This window comes from Eulemur rufifrons, chromosome 8 (assembly GCF_041146395.1).
Source record: "Eulemur rufifrons isolate Redbay chromosome 8, OSU_ERuf_1, whole genome shotgun sequence".
Classification (NCBI taxonomy): Eukaryota; Metazoa; Chordata; class Mammalia; order Primates; family Lemuridae; genus Eulemur; species Eulemur rufifrons.
Genome location: NC_090990.1, coordinates 54,431,911 through 54,458,148, shown reverse-complemented (window position 1 = coordinate 54,458,148; position 26,238 = coordinate 54,431,911). Strand labels below are relative to the sequence as shown.

Genomic DNA, 26,238 nt, shown 5'->3' with positions numbered 1-26,238 from the left:
AATTTTTCTATATATATTTTTTAGCTGTCCATATAATTTCTTTCCATTTTTAGTAGAGACAGGGTCTCACTCTTGCTCAGGCTAGTCTTGAACCCCTGAGCTCAAACAATCCGCCCGCCCGCCTCGGCCTCCCAGAGTGCTAGGATTACAGACGTGAGCCACCGCGCCCAGCCTGAAGTGGACTTTTTAAAAAACAATTCTATTAGCTCAAAATTTAAGGAAAACGCATGTAATATGTTCATTTCTTTGCAGTATTTCCCAAAGCATCCACTGTCCTCCTATCTCTGAATGTCAAAGCATTTTATTCTGGAAGGATATGAAATAGTGCAATAGTGCCTGGGGGATGGGAAGAGGTATGGTAATGTGAATTGAAGGTATTAATTATTTTTATCTCATTTTAATTTTTTGCAACTGCTCAACTAGATGGAGAAGATATGTAGTAAGTATGTATGAATCATGTTTTAAAGAAGGAAAAAGTTAAGATCCGAAGTTAGGTAACTAGTCTCCCAACTAGAAGCAGAACTGAATCAGATTTAGTGAAGGCCTTTAACACTTGGTCAGCGTATTTGCCTAAATCTCCTATTTGTCCAAAAAAAAAAGACAACCTCTCCCTAAAGCTTTATGAATTTAGTCTTTGTTCTCATCCACTGTCTACTGTCTAACTTTGTATATTTTTTCTCTCCTGCATTTATCTCCAACCGAAAACCACATTTAGGGTTTTCCTAAACAGGACTTTTGTCTTTTGTTCCATATCTTTTCCCCTTAAGTTTCTTTTCTTTTCCAAATTAAATCCTTATTCTTTTTCCAGCTTTGCCCCAGAATTCATCAGAAAAAACGTAACCATAGAAATATGTGTAGAGGCTATCCAGTCCAGCCCCATTGTTTACTAGTGAATTTACTAAAGCCCAGAGATAAATGACTTTCCTAAAGTTATAAATGGTAGCAGAGCCAGCAATAGAATTTAGTTCTTCTGATTCTTAATCCCTTGTTCTTTTAAGAAAATTTATAAAATTACATAGTGGTAACGATAAAATGTCACAACTGCTAGTAATTTTTAAAATGTTTATGAGCTGTTTATTTGCAAAGTTTTCAGATTGGATAAGGCAGGGGAAGCTTCCGAAATAGTAGAGATGATTTGACAACACCAAAACAAAGTCGTAACCAGATTTGAAAGACTACAATTATTTCTTAACACACAGTGAAACTTCTTCCCGTGAAAATCCTTCAAATTATGTAATTAGATGGTTTAAAGGGACCAGACTGGTTTCACTGCATTATAATAAAATATACTTATCAAACTATAAGGGGAAATTTCCAGTAGAGCAGGTTATCCTCCCATAGCCTAACAACAGAGAATTGTGGAAAACAAAACATCATAGATAATAACTGGCTTGTGAGGAAATTTCTCTTAAACACTTACCTTAGGAATAAACTGGAAATGCATAAACACCCTATAATGGAGCCTAAGGACAGCCAACCAATTTTATTCCCTCCCCCACAAATTAATTTTTCTGGGTTTACTCATTTAGCATCATCAATAAAAATTTGTGGCCTATAACCCAAGGCATTTTTGAAACAAGAAGTGAAGTACTAAAAAATTTTAAATGTGTCATTGGAAACCCTGCTGCAATAGAATAAAATCCAAATGCAGAGTATTAAAAACAGTCTCCCTGGTTAATGCTTTGCACACTTAACATTATCACTGGGAAGAGGACAAATCATTTTTTTCCTTTAGGATAGAACAAGGTAATTGTGCTTGACAGTAGGCAGGGATGGAGAATTTAGGGGTCACTGACATAGTTGTGGTCCTGGTTATCTCAAGCACAGAAAGAACTCTCTATTCCTGCTGATAACCAAAGGAGAGCACTGCCAGAGGGTCTGGGAGAGTCACATGGAGGCTGGAGCCTGGGGAAGAGGCTGGCAGAAGAGCTGCAGCTGTGTTCAGCCAGAGTGGGTCTCACCACTCACTTGACCAGATCGTTCGTTATATGAGGCTGTCCAGAAGGAGCAAGAGTTCAGGGTATACATACGTTTGCTAAAAAAATAGCCCCCGCACTGGCCAAGCATCCTGATTTTGTTTGCTCCTTCTTCCTTGTATAAGAAGTAGAATTGGACTAATAGGAACAATTAATTCTACCAGAAATCTACATATTCATGCCAAAGGTTCTCTCTTAAAGTCTGAACAGTCTAAAAAATATTTGCAAACATATACACATATAATTGCTGTTTAGCTCTTGAAAAGTCAACAGATGGATGCTAATTTACATTTCTGTTCAAAATTAGACCCAGAATTTGGAGCCCCACTTCCATCCCTGCTGCCATTTGAAAATGGCAGTCTCATGCTCACTGTTTCTAATTCCAATTTTCTCCATATTGCATATCTCGTGACTTCTGGGAGAAGCTAGTGTCTCTCCTCATGTGCCAGCTATTGCTTACAGACCTTGGTTTCATGATTTCATAATCACTGCGTTCTCAATAGGAAATTACAGGAAATTACAGTGTACTAAACAATGTAAGGCATATGAAGACTATATTAGCCTCATAAAAATAATTTTAAATGATTAGCCACATAAAAATTAATTTTAAAATGATTAAGGAGAGCTGTATAAAATGACTGAAATCTTATTTTAATAAGTAATTTGGTAAATTTTCCTGATCATAAAAAGTTAGAGAAATCCAATACTTTATTTTCTAAAAAAAAAGAATGTAATGTAAGTGTGTTTTTAGATAATTCTAGACAGGCCCCGAACACTTCCTAGAGAATAGTAAGTAGTCAAATATATTTAACTATTGAAATTGTTAAGGAGCTAAAAGAGCTAGACAAAATTTTTTCTGTAGTTTATTTAAAAAAAAGGAACAGAGGTTTAATAAGCATATTTTTTTCTATAAAGGCAACTGAGTTGAAAATACTAATCTTATTCTACCTTTTACTCAAACATTGCAATCTAACTGATGCCACTGGAATAACAGGCATTCATTTTTGCATGTTGCAAATTTAGAAATTTGAGATAATTTGGAGAGAAGTTAGGTTGAGGTTTACTATTACTTTACTTATATTTAAAGAAAAAAGTTTCCTAAGAAAGCGAACAATGTAAACAGCCTTGCTAGGCTGTTTTATCTATAAACAAAAGTCATTTTCAAGCTCATTCTTTCCCATTCCTCTTAACATTTGTTGAGCGCTCATTGTGTGGATGTATTAGTTTTCTACAGCTGCTATAACAAATTACTGCAAACTTGGTGGCTTCAAGCAACACAAATTTCTCTTACAGTTCTGTAGGTTAGAAGTCTGACCTGGGTCTCCCTGGGCTAAAATCAAGGAGCCATAGGACTGCATTACCTTCTTGAAGCTCTGAGAGAAGCATTTCCTTGCCTTTTTTAGTTTCTAGGGGAAGCCATCTACATTCCCTAACTTGTGGTTCCCTTCCTCTGTCTTCAAAACTAGCAACATTGCCTCTCTCCAACCATTCTTTTGTAGTCACGTCTCCCTCTGACCACAGCTGGGAAAGGTTCTCTGATTTTAAGGATCCTTGTGATGATATTGAGCCTACCCGGATAATCCAGGATAATCTTCCCATTTTGTGATCTTTAATGTTAACCACATCTGCACAGTCTTTGTTTGCCATGTGTAGTAATGTATTCACAGGTTCCAGGCACTGAGAAATGGATTTCTTTGTAGGAGGGCCATTACTACAATGGTAGGTAGTGTTCAGTTCATAGGACTTTGAGCCAGCATCAGAAGATATTAATGTAAATATTTAAGTAAATTTGGTGTATAACAATGCACATTTATTAATAAGGAAATAATCATCCACATTTTTAAATGAAAGGCTTTCTTAGATCATTCAAAATGATTTTATGTACATAAAAATTTTTAATTAATTTAATGAGTATTGTTTAATAGTAAATTATTATTAAATATAGTAATTCCATTGCCTTCCACAAGTCTACATGTTTTATATAATGCAATTGTAATAACAATAAAACTTCATATACATAATACTATCTTCTTTTCACTTAATTCTTATATGCTATTATGTGAATTAGTTGTATTTTATTAAGCTTTATACCTGATATTAGAGATGTATTGTGTTTACAATTTCTTACTAGTATAGATAATTCTTCTCTGAACCTGTATTTATTGTGTAAACTATTTTTTACTTTTATTGAATAAATCCCTTGGAAAAATTCCTATAAAAAATTACAGAGTCAGAGTATATAGCTATCTAGTGGTTTCCTTCCCATTCCTCTTTTCTTATTTGTTTACAGAACAATAATTTTGGTCATGTTTTAGGGGGCAATTTGGCCAGGGACCATGGGTCAAGCTCAAGAACATGAATTTTCCTTATAAGCCAAAACTATAAGTTCCCATCCCCATTGCCAGTGATCAGTTTAAGAATAACCTGTGACTCAATAAAATGAAAAGGAGATGGCTGGAGGCCAGTGTCTACACATAGTCTTGCAAGAGTTTTTGTGTGATTTTTTTCCTCTCTTTCTCGTCTGTCTGCTTATCTGCCTGCCTGCTCTTTGAATTATAAACCTCTATTTTTTTTTAAATAAAATTGGGATTACTTGTGCAGAATTGGCAATAACGGATATCCTATGATCCAGCTCTCTTTTCCTGTTGACTTATCAACTCTGGGACCAGTCATGATCAACTTCATGTTATGAAAGTTGATTATATGAATTGGGTCAGCCTTGCTATACCCAACCAAAACAGAGTTGAGAGGCCAGGGGAATAAAGCATTCAGAGCATATAACATTGCTGCAAAAATGTAATTCCCTGTAAGCCTGGCTGCTGAATCTGCCTGTTGTAACCTCAACCCAGTTTTATCTAATGGCTACTGAAGTGACCTGCTACAACTCTAAGACTAGTTTTACCCAATGCTGTCACTCACAATCAAAACTTGCCAGCTCTGTAGAACCTTACTAGGGTCAATAAACTTTCTTGAAGAGCACTACATAATATTTGTACTTTTATAAAATCTTTAACTTTCTCTTTTTTCTTCAGACATGCCAAAGGCCAGCTGGTCTGCATGTGTGTCCTGAATTGCAATTATTTCCTCCCAAATTAAATGTTTTAATTTCAGAGATTCATCTCTATACTTTATTTGGCTTCAGTAGTGGAAAAGACACAGAACATGGGGAATTAAAATAATGAAATATTTACAAACATCAAGCTAACGTAGCCAGTTACATCTTTTATCTTGCAATAGGAGCCCATTATGCCAACAAGAGTAGAAAATACTCAAACCCAGTGGCGAAGTATCCTTTCTCCCCCGAGCAAATAGATTCAGATATGTCAGTAATTTGTTCATTTGCTTGCTGTCAAGTTCACTAATCTCGGAACTAGGTTCCTACATGTTGATGTTATATATACTTTAACTGTTAGGCCCCACCTTTATTACCCCGACGTCCAAGTTTTGGAGGGACATTATGTTGCAGCTTGCTAGTATTGTCTGTCTATCTACAAATATGTGTATACATATTACACGCACATACACACATTGAAGGCCTTCAGAGGATGATGGTTTGGAGTGATCAGAAAAAGCTGACATGGACTTGAAAGACACGGAGTGCCCAGAAGTAGAAATGGGTTCTAGGACTGAAAATATTCCAGGGGAAGAAAACAGGAGGAGTAAAGGCCAAGAGGTAGGAAAGAGTAAACGGATGTTCTAGACCAATGAGTTACAGCTGGAGTTTAGTGTCTGTGTAGGCTAGTAGTGGGAGACAAGGCTGGAAAGGTATGTTGGAGCAGTATTGTAGAAAGCTTTGAATAGCTAGAGTCAAATTTTTGTTTGTTTGTTTGGTAGACAATGGGGAGACATTCATGTTTTTATAGTTGGAGAGGGTTTGATCAGGGCTGGAATTTAGGAAGCTTAATCTGTGTTGGGTTGACATATATCTACATTTAGTCTGCTTGGACTGCTATAACAGAATACCATAGACTGGGTAGTTTAAACAACAGACATTTATTTCTCACAGCTCTAGAGGCTGGGGATTCTAAGATCAAGGTGCTGGCAGATTTGGTTTCTGGTGAAGGCCCTTTTCCTGGCTTGCAGACTGCCATCTTCTCTTCCTGTGTCCTAGGTGGTAGAGGGAGAGAGTACTGGTCTTTCTACCTCTGCTTATAAGGACACTAATTCCATCATGGGAGCTATACCCTCACAACTTCATCTAAACCTAATTGCCTCTCAAATGCCCCACCTCCTAATACCATCACATTAGGGATTAGAGCTTCAATATATACATTGAAGCGAGGCTGGGCACAGTGGCTCAGGCCTGTAATTCTAGCAGAGGAGGGAGGATCACTTGAGGCCAGGAGTTCGAGACCAGCCTGGGCAACATAGTGAGACCCCTGCCTCTACAAAAAATAGGAAAATTAGCTGGGTATGATGGCATGGACCTGTAGTCCTAGCTACTTAGAAGGCTGAAGCAGGAGGATTGCTTGAGACCCAGAGATTGTAGTAAGCTATGATATTATGATGTCACCACTGTACCCTACCCTGGGCAACACAGTGAAATCTTGTCTCAAAAAAAAAGAAAGAAAAAAGAAAATTGAAGGGGGACACAAACATTCAGTACATACCATGCAACATGCAACATTTGGATGTCTGTTATTACCATAATTCAAATGAGAGGAAGATTTGAACTAGGATGAAAATGGAACAAAAGCAAAAGGCATTGCAGAGGATGAAGGAAAGAAGAATTCAAAGAATCTGAAGTGTTGAGTCAGGGTGGCTATAAAAAAGAAAGTGCCATTGTTGGAATTGTGTGTGAGTATGGATGCTCAGGGATGTTGAATTCAGTTTGGGTTATGTGACCTGAGGACAAAACATGCAAATAAATGTGAGCCTCAAGGAAGGGAGGTTCAATAGAAATATACTGTGAGCAAAAAAAAAAAAAATCCACATATATAATTTTCAGTTTTCTAGTAGCCACATTAAAAAAGTAAAAAGAAAAGAAGTGATATTAATTTGAATAGTATATTTTATTTAACACAATATATCAGAATATTATCATTCCCTTATATAATCAACATTTCATATTCTAACATCTCAATGTGCTCCGGCCACATTTCAACTGCTCAGTAGCTGTGTAGGTCTAGCAAGGTAAATTTAGGAGCCAGTTACAAACTTAGCTCTTTTCTTTGCTTGTGAATGTGAACCCATGATTAGATTGTTCCTGCTATTATGAACAACACTGTTATGAACAGTCATATACACAACTCCTGTTGCGGGAATTCTGGACAGTATAACCCTGAGAGGAGTACTGCTGGGAGGCAGTAGATGAGATGAGAGAGTGCCAAATTGTTTTCTAAGGTGGCTGCTCCAGTTTATACTCCCACTAGTGAAGTGCAAAAGACCTCTTGTTGTTCCACATCCTCACTAACATTTGGCATAGTCACATTTCTTCATTTTGGTCAGTCTAGTGGGTGTAAAATGGCATCTTATTTTGTTGTAATTGGCATGCTTCCTAATGATTAATAAATTTGAACATTTTTTCACATGCATAAGAACCTTCATTTTTTTCTCTTCTATGAAAATTACAAATATTCATTCAAATATAAATATACTTATGTCATATACTCATATATGTGTCATATAATAAATGTCTTCAAATATAAATGTTTGTTCACTCACAAATATTAATTGAGCACCTACTATCTGCTACACTGGGAATATACAAATGGGGAGAAAATAGTCCCAAATTCCTGCCATTATTGAGTTTACATTCTAATGTGTATTGCAAGGGGAGACAAAAAAAAGTAAAATAGCATATGTCCTATGGAGTTAGTGAACTTGGGTTTAATCCTGGTTCAGTCATTTCATATCATGAAACCTTGGTTTCTGCAATTGTAAAAAGGAGGTGGTAATAGTACCTATCTTATATTGTTTATTAAATGCATATGAAGCACTTGACACCGTGCCTGGTAGATAGTAAGAATTCAGAAAATGCTAATGGTAATAATAACAATATTATTATTATTTTCTCCTTTCTTGCTTCAGTTTTTTCTTCAGTAATTTTTTTTTAGTTAGAAAGTTTGAGATTAAATATGTTTTGGTTGTTGTTAGAGTGTTCTCATTTGGGTGCCAACCTACTGGTGTTTTCTGTTACAAGACAGATGATTTTGGCTAATTTTGAGATGTGTTATTTTCAAGCTTCTTACATTCCAAAGACTAAGAGCCTGAGAACATATGCGCTATAAAAAGCTACATCATGTTGAATAGCCACAAATTTGGGAAAATCCCTAGGAATGTCTTGTGGAATTCAGGGCTGTGTCCTGTGAGTATAAATGTTGCTTGAATGAATCGTTTCAATCCAACGACCAATTTATTGAAAACCTACTATGTGCTAAGTACTGTGTAGAAGAGACACATATGACCTTACTAATCTTTGAAACAATTTTTTGTTCCTCTTTCTTAGATAATGATGTTGAAAATGGTCTTCAATCAGACATCAGTTGAGCACTGCAAGACATACACAGAGAAACACAAAGAATGCAACCTCTTCTTAATAGCTGTTCGTCTGGCTTCACTGAACCAGATCTTGGATCCCTGGGTTTATCTCCTGTTAAGAAAGATCCTTCTTCGAAAGTTTTGCCAGGTAGCAAATGCTGTCTCCAGCTGCTCCAATGATGGACAGAAAGGGCAGCCTATCTCATTATCTAATGAAATAATACAGACAGGAGCATGAAAGAGAATATTTAATCAACTTGCATGTTTACAGCTTTTGGCAACAAATATCCCTTACTGTGAATTTAGACATTTATGGCATGCCACTGTTTGTGCATTGAAGTGAAATTCTTGATATAAGGCTAAATGGTCTCAGACCATAGAAAATCCCTTATGTGCCAAAAGTCTTGAAACACAAACAAAAATATATTAATAACAGTCTAGTGTTTTTTGGGTCTCTGCCATTTGTAGCTGAATATGTGATTAGTTATGTGATGAAAACATATTTTATAAATGATCTTGGTCTATTAAGGGGGCAAGGATAGTAAATATTCCAGTACATTGAATACATGGGGAATTTAGCCACATACATCGTCAGATACAAGGGATAGCGGTTTGTTTTTGTTCAAAGACTTATCTTCTGTGTTCTCTTTCATCATCTCTCTCACTTTTCCTCTGTCACTTTTTTTCCCCTTACATTTAAAAGAAGAGTTTAATTAGGGTGAAAAATGTATAATGTATCTATAATATTAATTGCTAACTGATGTTATTTAAATGTTGCTCAATATTTCAAATTAGTTCTTACCTTACAAAGTTTAAGTTTTGGTTGAGTTGGTAATTAGGTTTGTTCTAAGAGCCAGTTCTGTTTGTTTGAAAAATGGTGGAGTTTGTAACTACCCAAATTGCTAATTGTTCTTTCTTTTGAATACACTGTGCACATTTTGCATTCCCACAAGCCCAACGAAAATTCAAGAAACTGATCTATGAGAGTCAGTGAGGTGATTTTCAGAATGCTAGTTAAGGACTGATTTGAGCACTAAATATAGGTACTCTGATTATTTCCCTTGATTTTTCCCCCAAAAGTATTCCACCAAAAGATCCAGTCTTCTGGATCTTTAAATACCAATTCTGATTCTAAAACAAATAAATACTTTGAAGGTTCAATGAAGACTTTCCATAGTTTTTGGTCTATTTATAAGATAAGAAAATTAATAATATTTTGTGACAAAAGTAGATCACTACATTAAGTTTTGGTAATTTGCACTTTTTAAAAGTCTCCCCAACAGACACAACGACCCTTTAAGTTAAGTCTACACAAAATGCTTGCATATTCTTTGGTGCATTCATTTGATAAACCCATTAACTTTTTCTTGTGAAGATTTTAATTTGCAGTAATAATTAAATTAAAAGTCATTGCTTTTCTAGTTTTTAAAAATCTTGATATTTATTTATACTTCTTACAATAACTGTATTTTTATTTGTGTTTGTAAGCATTTGGAGAAGAATTAACTTTAACAAGTATAATATCTCTATTAGATTAATTTGTACACCAGCCTATGTCAATCACGAATGATCAATTTAAATGACCACATCAAATTGAGACAGATGACAACATCTATGAAAGTGCTTATGTAATTCATGATGGTTCCACTAATTTAGATTTTAGAAAAGATGACAAGTAACCTATAGTAAAACCCCATTATAAAAATCCCTTTATGCCATAGAATTGGGTTATCCCATAGATCACGTTATGGGGTATAAAACAAAACTACCTACTTTTTTCAGGGAAAAAAGTGTACTCAAATGACCTTATCATAAAGAGACTTTACCTCTTGGGTGGTCCCCCAACCCTAGGTTAGAATCAGAGAGACAAACATGTAGTATGGATAAGTATGGATTTGAGTGATGCCACCATGATTATGTTATTTGTTCTATTACCTAGTATAGCACTTGGAATATAGAAATTGTCCAATAAATATTTGTTCAGTAAATGAATGAATAAAAATCTGCCCAAACTTAGTGCATGTTGGTGAGGCACATGCCATACAGTTGAAGTGCTTCATGCCATTACAGTCTGGCACACTGATAAAGTGAGTGATTTCTGCTTATTTAATTACAGAAATATGAGTTTATCTTCAAAGGTGTAGTGTCATATTGCTGTACAAGTGCTTTATTTGTATTAATAATTTAGGAGTCTTCTGATACATATAAATGGTAATGGAGATTGCTATCAAAAGAATATCACTTTTCATCAAACCACAAAAATACAGAAAAGCAAAAGAGCCTGAAACCTATCCTTTACTATGAAATAAATTCCTATCCTGGGGATACATTTTAGGAGGGTATGAATGACAGTTTTTGAATATGCTTGAAAAGAAGGAGGAAAAGAAAGAAATTATGTAAATGGCATGTGAATTTCATTATCTAGGCAGCCATTTGTTAGTCCAGGGAAAACCTGGTAAGGTATGAAAATCTTAAATGATTTCTACCTTTCGATAGCAGTTGAAGTTAGATATCAGAGATGTGCAGAGGAAGCTGAAACTGTGGTTAGAAATTGGACGTTTATAGTCACAGCAGAAGGGCATGTCTGTTTCTATGTTTATTGCCCTTTAAGTTCATTCTCATATACTTAGTTTGCCCATACATATACCTGAGCAGGGAAAAATGCATGCATAAATTATGACAATTCCTAAACTTTGAAGTATTGGCTAAAATACAATTAAGAGGCCTAGAAAAGCACATAGAAAGAAGTGAGTGAATGGAATGTACAAGTATATGTAAAATCAGCTGGTGTCAATTTTACAAAGCAGTCCTGATTTTCCAAAGGATGAGTTTATGTGCTATGCTGTGTCATAGAAGAGAATGATGACATGCTATCCAATGACAACAGTTTATTTTTCAAATAGAGTAAGTATGGTGAGTGTCTTAAAAATATTTTAAGTTGAAGAAACAAAATGTGTTATTTCAAGATTCACCAAATATAACTCATGCTATATACCAAGATATTTTAAGTGTTTAATTGTGCCAGATTTAACCTACTCTGAAACAAAAGGTGCACATATATTTCCACTTAATACTTCTTTATTTTATAAAAGATCTCTTGACTATGTTAGTGGAATCTCATGTAAGTTAACTATGATAGATTCTGTGACCACACTTCCATTGAGTAATAGGCAAACTAAAAACTCTGACAAACAGTATTTTAATAAGATGGTCACTCTGTGGCAGTATTCTAGTATTAGATTTTCAAGTGGATTAGGACTTTTATTTATTCGATGCTTTTATATTATTGTTGGCTTTTGAGTCCAAATTAGTGATCAGCTTTCAACCTTCTCCATGTCAACAATCACTTAATAGTTCTTTTGGGTAGGAATCAAATCAGAGAAAAAAACAGAAAAATTTTTTCCTTTGAAATTATAGACATGCATAGTGCCTACTTATTTTCATAAAATTATCAAGTTCCAAAAGCATCTCTTGAAATACACAGGATATTAGAACTGAGTGACATAGTGAGACTGCAGAGTATTTATTACTACAAACACACTGAAAGCTTAATTAAATTTTCTGTGTTCTATCTGTATAAAAAGTTAAGGCCGTCAACCATGATCCATTTTCACAACTGCTTGTTTATTGCTTGCTTTGTGCTTTTATAAATCTCACCTCCTTCCAAACTCTTCCGAGAGAGAGAGAGAGAGAGAGAGAGAGAGAAAAGAAATATTTGACTTTCTTTCTCCTTTTACCAAATGTTTTGTACATATTAGCATAAGGTTATTTAAGCAAACAAATTACAAACAGGCACTGATTATCTTGATCTGTTCACAAGAAATGAATGTAAGTACTACGTTCATAGGGCGCCTAAGGAAGCACTGAACTCATTGGCCCTTTAATACACGTGGTAAAGCTCAGTGTAGAAAGCATACAGTTCTCCCTCCTCCTCCTCAACATCCCATGCCTATACATTTGGTTAAGTGGAAAGAGACATTTTGTCACGTCTATGTAAAGCTTTTTGGGTAGTTATCTTCAGTATATTTGAGCATACCCTTCAGTGTGTCTTAAAGGCTAGTCTTCAATATTGTGGACATGAAGAATAAAAGAGACTATGAAAAGTACATTAGAAATTTTTTTGGCATTCAAGTTATAGCTAGTCTGTATATTTAATAAACGTATGTTATTTATGTTGTGTTTGCCAATGGAAAATAAAGTTGAATGTTCTGAAATGTCCCTGTCTTTTTGTCCTGATGTCAACTCCTGTCAGGAATATTTTACTTATTAACTATATTGAGTATTTCTCTGGAATCCTATTTTGACATGCTTTGTCAAATAACAGCACAATGTAATGCAACAGTCCCCATGCTCTCTGGAATAACTAGATCATTTTGTTTTATATTCCATAATCATATACAGAACAAATTATTGTTGGTTTACTACAAATCTGAGAGATGCTCTTTTATCATTTTCAATATGATACTTAGGAATATAATCTCCAGATTACTGTTTTTAACATAAAAGTGCATTTATAAACTATTCTAAACTCAGTTCTTCTTCTTTCTTGTGGATTCTGGTGTGACCTACAGGCATCCAAAATAAGAACTGTCTTTGTTTATGGTCAGACCTTTAACAGGCTCTTACCTGGGTATTGGTGTGAGCTGAGTCCTGGTGGAGACGAATGCTGGGCTGCAACACTACCCTGTTCCAGGAACTTACTCAGGTCACTCTTCTTCTTCCTTCTTCAGTGAAGGGAGTTCTGTGGAATGTAGACTACAAAGTCAAGCTCATTGGATCTTATCCTCCTTCCTCCTAAGAAAAGGCATCTAGGGAGAACCTTGTCCCTGGTTCCTCCTACATGGGGATTCTAGGCCTCATATCAGATGTTATTGTCTCTACAGTCTTCATTTTTTAGCATTTCGGGTAAAAGTCACTGTGGCTACTATGGCTATGGCTGTCCAGAAATTCCCACCACCGCACTGTTGAACCTACAAGCCGTGGGGTGAGATATTCTCCAGTTTCGTGTCCTGAGAGGACATGGGGTCAGATATCCTTGTGGCCAATGTGCTTGCTCATAACAGTCTTGAGAAAATCCAGTGTGGACGTCAGACATGGAGAATCCAAGTCTGTTCCCCTGATTTGTTCTTCCCTTCAACGTCTATTTGTTGTGTACCTCTTATGTGCCAGGCTCTGGTAGGTGCTAATACACAAGGATTGATAAAACCAGCAAGCTTTCGATTAATTTATAATCTAGCAGGGGAATAGGAAATAACTTGATCAGAGCTGCAGTTGGCATAAGCATATGGTAGTAGGAGGGCACACGGAGATATGATGCTAAAATGGGAAATAATTTCCTGTAGAAGGTGACATTTAATATGCATTTTGGAGAAAGGAATATGTGTTAACCTGGAAGGGAAGGATGTTATAAGATTTTTTTTTGCTTTGCCCTGCCCAAAGCATTACATAATTACCAAAGCTGTCAAATGGACTAAGTGGCCCTGTGAGAAGTGTGGGTCTAAATAGTATGTATCTCTATAACCTCCTAGGGTGGTCAAACGTGGCATGGCCTTAGGGCAGCAGGCATTAGAATGTCATTTGTGTCTGACTGCACAAAAATGTGGCACTACCACTCCAACAATGCCTGGATCACCACAGGTCCGGATCGGCTTCCATAATCACATAAACCTATTCACAGATGAGGAGGTACAATTTCTTAGAAAGTATCATCTTTCTATTGATGTGTCCAGTCCCTATTCTGTTTTGGATAAGAGGCACTTAGGGTTATATGTCTCTCAAAGGGATATCTAAAGTGAGTCCTTTTCTCCCAGGACTCTTAAAGAAGTCTGTTATAATTCTACATAAATAAGTACACATTTCCAGACAGGTGCCTTATTAGGAGAGAGCTAATTTACCAAACTCTTTTTTTAAAAGGAATTTTTGCATATTTGCTCTCTGTAACTGAGCTGTAGAAGCTTCATTTCACTTGAAAGATGATTTTTATCAAAAGGTAGTCAAATATTGGTCAAACGTCTCTTGACCCTGTGCCTGTCTGAGTTCATGCTAGTCTGCAATTCCTCAGGTATAGAGTTATTAAACATTTTGAAAACAGAGTTCAAATCATGATTGCTATAATGGACACTACTTTTGTTTGTATGAAGTGCAAAGATGGATTTCCCTAAAAAACTTGAAACACAAACTGACCAAAAAAATAAAATTAGAACAAAGGTACTTCTTTATTAACTATAAGTTTCTGAGACCAAGTAAGAAAAGACTAGGAATAATCAGTTTATGCCTAATATTCTTTCTTTTTTTATTTATTTATTTTTGAGACAGAGTCTCACTTTGTTGCCCTGGCTAGAGTGAGTGCCGTGGCGTCAGCCTAGCTCACAGCAACCTCAGACTCCTCGGCTTAAGCGATCCTACTGCCTCAGCCTCCCGAGTAGCTGGGACTACAGGCATGCGCCACTATGCCCGGCTAATTTTTTCTATATAGATTTTTAGTTGGCCATATAATTTCTTTCTATATTTTCAGTAGAGACAGGGTCTCACTCTTGCTCAGGCTGGTCTCGAACTCCTTACCTCCAGCGATCCACCCGCCTCGGCCTCCCAGAGTGCTAGGATTACAGGCGTGAGCCACCGCATCTGGCCCTATGCCTAATATTCTTATGCAACTTTTAAAAAGAAGGCTTTGAATATAACATACAAGATTGTTTGAATCTGATTTTGAAAAGAACATTGGAAGAAAATAATTCTGAAATTATCCCCAGTTGAGGTTTTTGTAGGTTAGATTTAATTAGAAAGTACCTTGAGGAACACTGGTTCTTAGTAACTTTGGGGTTAGAGACCCCTCTGAGAATCTGATAAAAGGTATGGCTTCCCTCCCCACAAAAACTGCAGATGACCTTTGCACAGTGCCAGAAATGGTACAGACTTCCTGAAGTCTGTCTATAGACTTCTTGGGAATTTATGGACTCAGGTTAAGAAATCTTGCTGTGAGAGAGTCTTTACGATTCAAAGAACTACAGGGGTTTCCATTTTTGGTTAGAAAGCTAAACCCTAAGACTAGAACTAAGTCAACATGGTTACCTCTCTGTGAATGCCAAAATTCCTTGACATCTAACTATATGCCCATAATAGTAAATCAAAGTAATAGGGGTAGAATTATTACAGGATCTACAATTGCTCTTTAAAAAATTACCATCACATGCCAGTAAGAAACAACACAATCCAATCCAGGAGAAAAACAATATAGGTTACTCACCCCAAAACATGTTGAAAAGTGAAAGGACCAATTTTTTTTCTTCATTACAAATTATCCAATGACACATTTGCCTTACAAAAAAGAGATTGAATTTTGCTTTGTGCTGGCCCAGCAGGAGAAATTTAAAATGCAGTTATTCAAAAATCAATAAAAAAATCATCCCCCACCCCCCAAAATGCAATCTCCTATACACAAATAAGCTACATGGTTAGAATATGACTTCATGTTACTAGGATATATATGTAGATACATACCTATTTATACTTCTGAAGGCACTAAATCTGTGCATTGGTATTTAGAATGCAAACAGCAGGGATGACCTTATTGATTGAACCTTTGAGTAAGAAAGCAAGGCACACACTTACAGACTTTCCTACAAATGTAAAATTAATGATGCTTTAAGCCATCCTTAAAGCTATTGGTAGAATGTCATACTGGTGTTTATAGCTTGTATTTCTCTAGAGGGAAAAGTGTGGAGCAATTAATGACATTTATCTTTGCATTTCTCTTGCCCTACTGAGGAAGATGGAAATGAGATCTTAGAGAATTGAAGTATTTGTCAATTGGAAACAGATCTTTGATACCAAAGCATTCCACATTCTGGATGTGTGTGCATGAATTGAACAGCTGCACATGGATGGGCATGAAATTGCAAGTTGACTTTCAAGAATTAGTGCTCAGTGGTTTGAGGTCTTCTAAGAAGATCCATGAAACACTGGTTTTAGTGGAAAAGCCATTGCTCTTTGTTATTTTCAACATTCCTTAGCCATTTAAATTTTTTTTGCTTAGCGTCTTTATTTTAATGATTAAGTCAACAAAATTAATTTTTACTCGACAATTTTTGGAGAAATAATACTAGTATATCACCAAGGGAAACCACTGCCTTAAATGCTGTGCGGCTCTAATTAGATATGCATGATCCTCATGCTTATTCCAGATTTTCTCCCACAATGGCCATTTTGAATATTTCTGCTACTGTCCATCCAGAAGATTAATAATTCAAAGCTGAAATAATTCATTTATATTGACCGCTACTAGGAAGTTATAAATTTAATTTAAAATATTTTTCAAATAAATTCATTTTACAAAATGCTCCCTAAAGTTTTATGTGTCATAATGAAAGAGAAAAACATCTCTAATGAGTGAGAGCACCCAGGTCCAACTATCCAATTTGCTATTCACTGATTGTTTGCCCTTGACAACTCAGTAAATCTTTCTGAACTTGAATTTTCTCATCAGCACAAGATTATTAGGACTAAATGAGATAATGAAGATAAAGACACTTTTGAAAGTGCTATACAAGTGGTTATATTATTTTATTTTCCTCATTTCATTAATGAAACATTAAAAATGTGACTATGTTTGCTCTCTTCTCAAACAAGTTTAATATAGTCTTCCCAATTTAGTATTGGGCAAAACACATTCACCAGAGTATACAAGTGATATTAGAAGACTGGTTCTGGTCCCAGATGGGATGTATGAACTTGGAAAGGACCCGTAACTTCATTTAGACTTAGTGCCTCATCCGTGAAATAAGGCATTGGTGTGTCTATGTGTTATCTTCTAACTGAAGCACTATGATTCTCCTTTCTCTCTGGAAATGTTATGAAGCTTGTCTTGTCATCTAAAAACAGACAATCTTTCCCTCCCCCCCCCCCAAGTCTTGGAAAATAACTCATGGGAAACGTCTAGGAGACAAAAATAACAAGACTCAAAAAGATTCTGGTTTTTGCTTTCTCCAAAAAGAAATTTTAGGTTCCTACCATCCCTCCCATATGAGATTGATCTCTTTTCTTAATGAAATTGGCAAGATCCTTGAATACAAGGGCTGTGCCTTCCTTTTCTGCCTCCTTCAGCTTATTTTTAGGACATTTTTTTCTACATACCACCTTATTTCTAAATGATTTCCTTATGTTGCTATCTCTTGCTTCATCAACTTTAGACATTACATGTTGATTTTCTATTTTGCTGGATTTAGATCTCTCTTCATCCATTCTCCCATTATAATTATAGCACAATTTTATTAAATCAATATCCATTGTTTGCATTTTAACAACAATGTAAATGTCCTGTACTGCTAGATCAGTAGTACCAGTACTGTGATTATGTTTCCTTTGTTGTAGAGTTAAGAACTCATCAAGTTTTAAATTTGCTTAACTTTTCTTTGTGTCAATGGATAAATCTTAACAGTTTTCCAAGTGCCCAAACCTATCGGACAATCTTTATCCCTTTTAGAGTCCAACATTTTTCTGGGTTTCTCTGCTATTCATCCTTTCCTCTCTTTTATTGATAACCTGTTCCCTGGATCCCATGTCCTCCTCTTGCTTGAGTTATTCACTCTTTTTTACTACACTTGCTTTAAAATGGGCTTCTTAGTAGGAAAAAAAATGTAAGGAACCAAACTTCTAGAAATGAAAAGAGAATGTTTTTAAAGAAACACGAACAATAACAATATTAGTGATAACGACAATAGTTAAAGGTATCATTCCATGGGCATCTATACTTTACATATGTTATCAAATTTTCATGCCAATGCCACAAGGTGCTACTATCGGCACTCTCTGGATAAGGAAACTGAGGTTCGTGGAAGCTAAATGACTTGACCAAATCCACAGAGTTAGTGAGAAATGAAACTGGATTTTAAGTGTAATTTGAGGTTAGAATATGATCATTGTATTATCCCTGAGTAAAAAGTTACTACTATGATTATTTTCTGAAGCTTCAAGTTTATCTTTGAATGCTCCTCTTAAGCCCCGTGGAAGAAAGCCCTTGACTCTATTATTGATGTCTGGGCATTTTCAAACAGCCAGAAAGAATCGTGGGGAGCGGTGAGAAGTCAGCTTTTCCGACAGTACTGATTAGATTCAGCAAACAATATTGTCATCAAAAAACTGAAAGTCCCTACATCCAATCTGGGCATACACAAAGTACTGCAGCAGACATTCAGACCCGTCCTTGGTAGATCCAGGACCACTTCTGCAGTGGAGAGACGGCTGTTGGTCACCTGGCTGCAGATGGCTGGACAGAAATGCTGCATCTCTACTTCTTGCCCAGGCCTGAGGTTTTTGCTAAACCTTATCATGATTTGGGTTACCAGATTACGTCTTTTTTGGCCCTTTTGTTTTTTGTTTCTTTTTTTTATTTTTCCTTTTACACTTCCTCTCCAGCCTGTAACTTGGGAGGAGGCTTACTCAGAAGCTGAAAAGCAAAAGGTACTTGTGCTTCCTGATTACAGAGTGACTCTTGGGAGAATCTGTAAAATTCAAGTTCAAAGAGAAAAGAACAGGCCCTTTTTCAGCAGGGCAACCATTCTGATTACTGTCTCCCCTGCTTAATTTTGAAATTTGTTCTGGCTTCTTCCTGCAAAATACAATGTGGTTTCAGAATGGAGCATATTTTGTCTTTGAGAAAGAAAAAAAAAAGTCCTGCCCCTGTTTTTAAGTCCTCCTCCTCTCCTTGCTAACAGGCAATTCTTATGTGGTGCATTTGATGCTTTATTCATTCGCCAGTCTTCTCGTCAACTGGCTGCTCTCTGATTTCCACAGAACTGGTCAGACTGATTAGAACAGGGCAGAACATTTTGTTCAAGGAAATAAAATCTCAGCATCTCCAAATTCAAATATTATTATTATCGTTAAGTGAATTCAAAAGGCAACCCATCCATAGCCATATAAACTTGAAAAATTGGTGCATCTTGGAGTTTATCTTTGATCTCATTTTACCCATTCTTTTGACTATTTCAATATAAATGCAATAATAGTCAACAGTTCTCAGCCTTCTCAGGGGTCAATTGACATTTATGCAGAATAGATTCAACCCAATTATATGTTTATTGTAATTAACATATGTAATTATATGTAAACATATATGTTTATTATATGTTAATTAATACATCTTTATTTATTTATTACTGGCCCAAAGTTAACTAAACCAAATCAAATGAGTCATTGCTAAGGGCAAATAGTTGAATGATAAATTTCCACTCAACCTGCCCACTTCCGTATAATTTGCATTAGAAATGGAGCCTGGAGATCTTCATAATGGTTTGTTAATACTAATAGAATTTTTCAAATAATGTAGTAATTTATGAACCTAATTTTATGAAAGCAGATTTTACTAAGAGAATGGCTTCAGAAAAAAAAGTAGCAAAGAATGATTACATTGCTTGAAGTTTCTTAATGGGAAGCCCTGTTCTTCATTTCACTGAATAAAGAATGGTCCACTCAACCTTAGAGGATCATTCCCATTTGCCAAACACAACCATATGGAAGGGGGAGAGAGGGATATCCTTGGAGAGAGGGAGGAGGCAACTAGGATGCCAACTAGGTTAGTAGGATCTCCTTGTGGATGAAAAGTGTCATGGTCAGATCACATTCAGGGGTGTGAGAAGATGTGTTTGGAGTCCTATCTGGGATCAAAGTTTAGGTTAAGGGCAGTAGAACTTAAGCAAAATTCCTTAAACTCGCTAAGATTTTTGTATCCTTATAGGAAGAATTGGAACTTTTGCACTTACCTTATAGGGTAGCTATGAGAATTAGATGAGGTAATATATGTAAATTTTCCAGAAGAGTGATGGGTACAATAAATATGGAGGGGGTATTGTTGTTGTTGTCATACTAATAGTGGTAATTGCTGTAGCTGCAAGAGCAATAGTAAATATTTGAAGAATCCAAAAACCATATTCATAATGTGGAAAAAGATATCCAGGGCCCTGTATTAGTTCCTTAATATTATTTTGGATGAAATTGGTGACCCATCCTAGTTCTGTTAATTTATTAGTTGGCTGACCTTAATCAACTCAATTTTTTCTAGACCTCAGTTTGTTTAGCTATAAGTGAAGATAATATTAATAATTTTACCTAAAAACACAGTGGCAAGCATTCAATGAAATAATACATGCAAATGTTTACCTGGCACATAAGCACTCAATAAATAGTTATTATTATATTATAAATTATTAATATTAAAAATTAAGTTCAGAAAATTTAAATTGGCTCAGTTTCCAACTGAGGCTATATGTTTTCACAATCATGTGAATTTTATCTATCCAGCATTCTCAAGACTTAGGATAAGAAGGTAAGGATGTGAGTCAACTCCATAGAAAGTAGAAAAAATAACAAGAAATAGCAAAATAAAGAAATTTAATTGAGTTTCTTTCTGGCTTAAATGTACAATCTATGTGAGATAAGGAAATGGTTCCAGTAGCAGAGAAGAGATATTTTGAAAAGTCCCTATAACAATGTCCTTAAGTGGAACATAGGAAAAAATAAGGCATATGGACAAACAGATCAATCTCAGGATGGCAGGACCTGGTTAAATTGATTAATGCTTTCTCACCACTATCTAATGTAGATTAGTGTAACATGTATCCACCACCTCAATTTCCTAATCTGTGAAGGACTACTGGAATAATAATTTCTAGTTTGTAGGGTGACTATAAATATTTGAAGAAGTAATGTATGAAAACCACTTGATATACGTGCCAGGTTCTTACTGTGGTACTTATCCATCATCATCATCACTTCATGTGCAAAATTTTCATAGATATAACAAGATCCAGGCAGAACAATAATTTTTGAGTATGTAAGGTCATCTCTAGCTGTAAAGTCATTAGCAAATAGAACTACCAGAGAATTTTTGGACAATGATGCATTTGAGAAAAACACAATGAAAAGGAGCATTCATTACATCAGTTTGAATTAGGATGAAAGTGATCCTTTTCCTCTTAGTACTTGGATTCACAGCAATAATAACTTGGTCCTTAGTGGAGCCATTACTTCCCCAGTATCTCCAAGGAAGAAGTGAGAGTATATTATTGTAACATCTGTGTTGGATTTTAGTAGATTTTGATCACTGATTAAACGTGTGATTGGTTGATTTCTTTAGTCATTCAGGCATTTTTAATTATCCCCTATCATGTGAGTCTAGGTCCTGGGGACACTGAGGTTTGTCACTCACAGATTCCAGATTTAAGATTCTCTGATTCTTCAAAGTGAAGTCTCTGATCTCATTTATTACAATTAAGACTTAAATATTTTTCCCACAGTGTGAATAGCTCTACATTTGCTTTTCATTGTAATTAGAGTATATATCTTCATGTATAAAATTCAAGCAATGCAAAAAAGTACTAAGACCAAAGAAAAATTCTCTATACTCCACTTCAAAGTTAACTATTGTTACTATTTTGATTAATATCCTTTAAAATATTTGTCTTTGCAAGTTTCTCATCAAACCTGACTGCATCTAAAAATAATGGTGAGCATCTCTCAAATGTTTGAAGGAGTGTCCTGTGAAATAGTGATTTATTCCATTTGCCCTGAAGGCTTGACTAAGACTTATGGGATGAAGCTACAGAGAGAAAGAGTTTGTCTTAGTCTAAAGAAGAGCCAGATCAACATAGTCTAAAGTGGCAGGACTGCCATGGGAAGTAATGAGTTTTCTGTCACTGCAAATGTTCAAGCAGATGCTAGGAAAACCACAAGAGAGTTTGCTGTAGAAGGAAGGAGTACAAATATCTTCTTTAAGGCTTCTTCTAACTCAGAATTCTATGATTCTTTGCATCAAACCAGTCATAAAATGGTTGCAATATTTGAATTGGTGTGAAAGAGAAAGGTTTATCTGAACTTACCTGTTGAACGTAGTGCTCTGCTTTAAACCTCTTCCTATGTGTCTTATATCCTGATTTATGTTACTAAATGTGTTGGTGTTGGACCTAATCTCAAAATTAGCCTTTCAAGTTTCTATACTCATTGTATCGGTTTACAACTTTTTTAAAAAAAATTTTAATCATAAAAACAGCAAAAATGTTGTTAAAAAAAAGACCTACAGCAATTATTTTCCAGTAGTAAAATCAGAATATCTGGTGACTATTAATAAATAATTACAATTGGATTATCTGATTGTCTTCCTTGAATATGAAAAGCTGCCAAGAATATGAATTTGGTCAAACTCAGCTTATTATCTGCTCTGATCATTTTTCACTATGTGCAAAATATATGTGTATTTAAGAAGAATAAGTTCATCATGAATAACAATCACCAAATTTTTGTAAAGTATTACCAAACCTATTATTGTTTTTTAAGTTTCATGACCAAGAGAAAAGATAAATGTACTTTAAAATGTAGAAACAAATGATTCTGTAGATGTTTAGGGAAGTTTTTAAAGTTTAAAATAACTATAAGGAACAAATACGATCACATAAACAAGGGAGGTTTTTGTCTTTTTTAAAAAAATCAATAATGGAATTATTCTTAAAGGCGTTGTTTCACCTCAGAGGGTGGGACAGAATGAATAATGTTTTTCATATAAGTCAAGCCTAAAGGAAGGATACTACTTATCTATTCAACATGATCATTAACAGGGTTAGAAATAGTTACGTCTTTTAAGGCACAGAATCAGACACTGACATCCTTTTTGGAAGTGATGAAATTTCTAGCATCATTAATTGCTCCCTGAAGACATCATTTCAATGTGCCACTGCAACCTGAAATGTTTATAATAGAAACACAATGGGTAGCTTTATGGAAGGTGTTTGGGAATTTCAATAAATCTGAGGTCTGGTTTTTGACTTACCAACCATGTGACTGGGCAGTTTTAAATCTCTTTCAGCTTCTGTTTATGCATCTATACATTGGAGATAACAATACGTATCTATCTCACAAGATGGCAAAAGCAAATGACATAATGCATGTATGAAGCACAGTGGGGACTCAATCATTTATAGGCAATATTAACACTAAATAACAAGAATTGCCTTTGCAGAAATACATTTATCGTACCTTCAAGAGTAGTATTAGTTGAATTATGATAACAATAATATAATACTAACAACTCTTATAGAACTCTTTAATAGTTTCTGAGGTATTTTAGTTATCTGTAAATTTACTTAAACCTTTTAAGTAGATAAGGAGTATTGTTATTATTCCCATTTTTATAGATGACTAAATTAAGACTAAGACATATATCAAAACACCATGTTGTATACCATAAATATATACAATTTTTGCTTGTCAATTAAAATGATTTTTTTAAAAATGAAAAAGAAGACTAAGACTAGCTATAATGTGTAGTCTCTAGAGTTAGACTTCAATTCAAATATTAATACTACCTCTACACTGGCTTTAGAATGAGTTTCTTACCCCTTCTAAGCTTCGGTTTTCTCATTTGGAGAGTGGAGACAGTAGCGTGTCCTCAGAAACCTTTGATATTCCCCTAGTGCCCACTATACAAAGCCCAAATGCTTTTATTTATTCAGAGCTCTCAGTATACTGAACCCACCATACCATTCCAGTTTTATTAGCCTTTTGGGAATCCTTTCCTCAAATACATTTTGCAATTTCACAATTCTGTTCCTACCATTTTTTATTTATTCTATGTTCTTCTTTAGAAAATTCTGCTCATTCATTAAGACCCAGCTCAAATGACACTTTCTGTAAGAATTTTTCCCTATGCCTAATTCAGAATTAATGATTTTTCTCCCTCGTGCATCCATAGTATTTCATTTGTGCCTCTGTGATCCCCTCTCACTGCCTGACTTGTGGTACAGCTGTGCGGGCTGCTAGCTCCCACAGTGGACTGTGAGCTCTTTGAATGGGAGACCACATCTTTTTAATCTTAGTGTCCTGGCCCCTCCCATTTCCTCTCCTTCCCAGATCTCTAGTTCCAAGGCAGTGAAGGCTTTGAAGTATAGACGCATAATATACATAGAAATATTTATTGATTTTAATATGATCACACAAAATAGTACAAATCACAAAATGCAGAAGTGTCCAAGAAGAGGTTTTAGCTGAAAAAAAATTAAGGTTTACAAACTTACCACATTGCTAGATATAGTATCTAGCACATGTTTCAACAAATAGTTGTTAACTATAGTTTGGAACTGAAATTAGAGATATGGCACCCAAACTTTTGCATGCATGTCACTCTTTTCCCTTCCCAGTAAAGGTCCCTTGGTGTCACAGAATGTTAAATTGAATGGCCTATTAGTTTCAGTGAGTGCAACACTTCTTATACTTATGCAAGTTTTTGAGGTACTGTGAAGGGAAAACAGCGTTTGCATGGATTCAGATGTTGGTGCAACGGCCCTAGTTGGGGAATAGACAGGCTGAGGGAGGATTGTCCAGGCTAAAAGAGGGAAGGGTGGCTGTGGTTGGTAGGAGTAAAGCAGCCTTTCGCTGCAGGATCTGAACAGACTGAGCTTGGATTCCACATCCCTGCTCCCAGCCCATACTGCAACACAGCTGTGAAGTGTGAGGCTGATAAAGAGTGAAAAAACACTTCCCTTCAGGAACCAAGGCTTTCAAGAGAAATTCTGATGCCCTCCTTTTGACATGCAAGGAAGTTGAATGCAGGAGCACCAGCTTAGCTCCAGGACTCTGATTGGTTAACACTTGGAAACTCTTTTCTGCTTCTTGCCCTATGCTTATATCACTAGACTACAGTTTCCCCATCAGTTGTAGTTAGTACTCACTCTATCTCTCATTCCCTCACTTAGCCAGTTTGTATTCAGCTCCTGCTGTCTGCCTATTACTATGCTGGACCATAGCAGAGTACAAATTGCCCTGGAGAAGCAAAGCATGCAAGTAATATTAATTCATCTTAATGACTGAAAAACTCTGAATCACCCTTGAGCAGCTTCCCAAAGACATTCCCGAAAGTGTCTCCTCTGAGCCATTCAGACTACAGAGTTTTCTTCCACTAATTTTCCTTATCTACAGCTCAGGTTTATTAATGAGCTTCAGCAAAAGGAGAGTCTAACACGGTTAGATGTTTTAGCCTAATTGTACAAACTCTAGATTTCTGCCCAAGACCAGTTCACTTTTCAGTACTTGGTGAATTTCTCAGAAAACAAGTATAGCTGTCCTCTACCCTGTCGTAGAGATGTATTCACCAGTGTCCCATTTGTACACAGGCACTTTACGAAGCAAACCAAAGAGCTAGGAGTCTTGCTCGGTCTCTCTAAGAGATTTCTTTTTAACAGGAACATGATTTGTGATGCATTCTGCCTTCTTGGGGAATGAATAACAAAGGTAGGACAATGATACTAAAAAACAAATGAATTAAAGACGAATGTGTTCCACTGTGTAGAAAAGGGAAAGTGAGGTTCCTAAGAGAATATCTGGGGGTTGCAAGAAAGTAAGCATATGCAGGTGTGACATCCACATTCAGCGTTAGAAGAGGGAGGACTTTAACACTGAGGGACCACATATGTACTTTTATTGAAGAGGTAAAACAAGGTAAATGGAATTTATTTTCAAAAATCTAATGGAATTAATCTCAAAGAGTTGTGCCCAGAGTGGTTTTGTTATTTATGTTGTGGGTCTTGGACACAGTTTTGCTAGAGTATAGTATTGTGTGTGTGTGTGTGTGTGTGTGTGTGTGTATGTGTAAGCTAGAATTGGGGAGAAGTGGTAATGGGCTGGATTTTGCACAGTACGTGGCCAGATATCAGCAGCCTGGGCTCAAGGTCTCTCTTTTATCTGCCATGTGTACCGGGATTGTAATTAGGATTTCATTTAAATAAATGGTTCTGCCTCCAAA

The 26,238-nt window shown here is 35.8% G+C and overlaps 1 protein-coding gene across 2 annotated transcripts in view; it reads left to right on the top strand.

Moving 5' to 3' along the window:
* Positions 1 to 26,238, top strand: part of PTGER3 (prostaglandin E receptor 3) — a 192,256-nt gene that overhangs the window by 25,265 nt on the left and 140,753 nt on the right. For both annotated transcript variants that reach the window (XM_069480145.1, XM_069480144.1), the window contains exon 2: positions 8,425 to 8,604. In XM_069480145.1, coding sequence (XP_069336246.1) covers positions 8,425 to 8,604 — 180 coding nt within the window. The remainder of the gene's footprint in view (positions 1 to 8,424; positions 8,605 to 26,238) is intronic.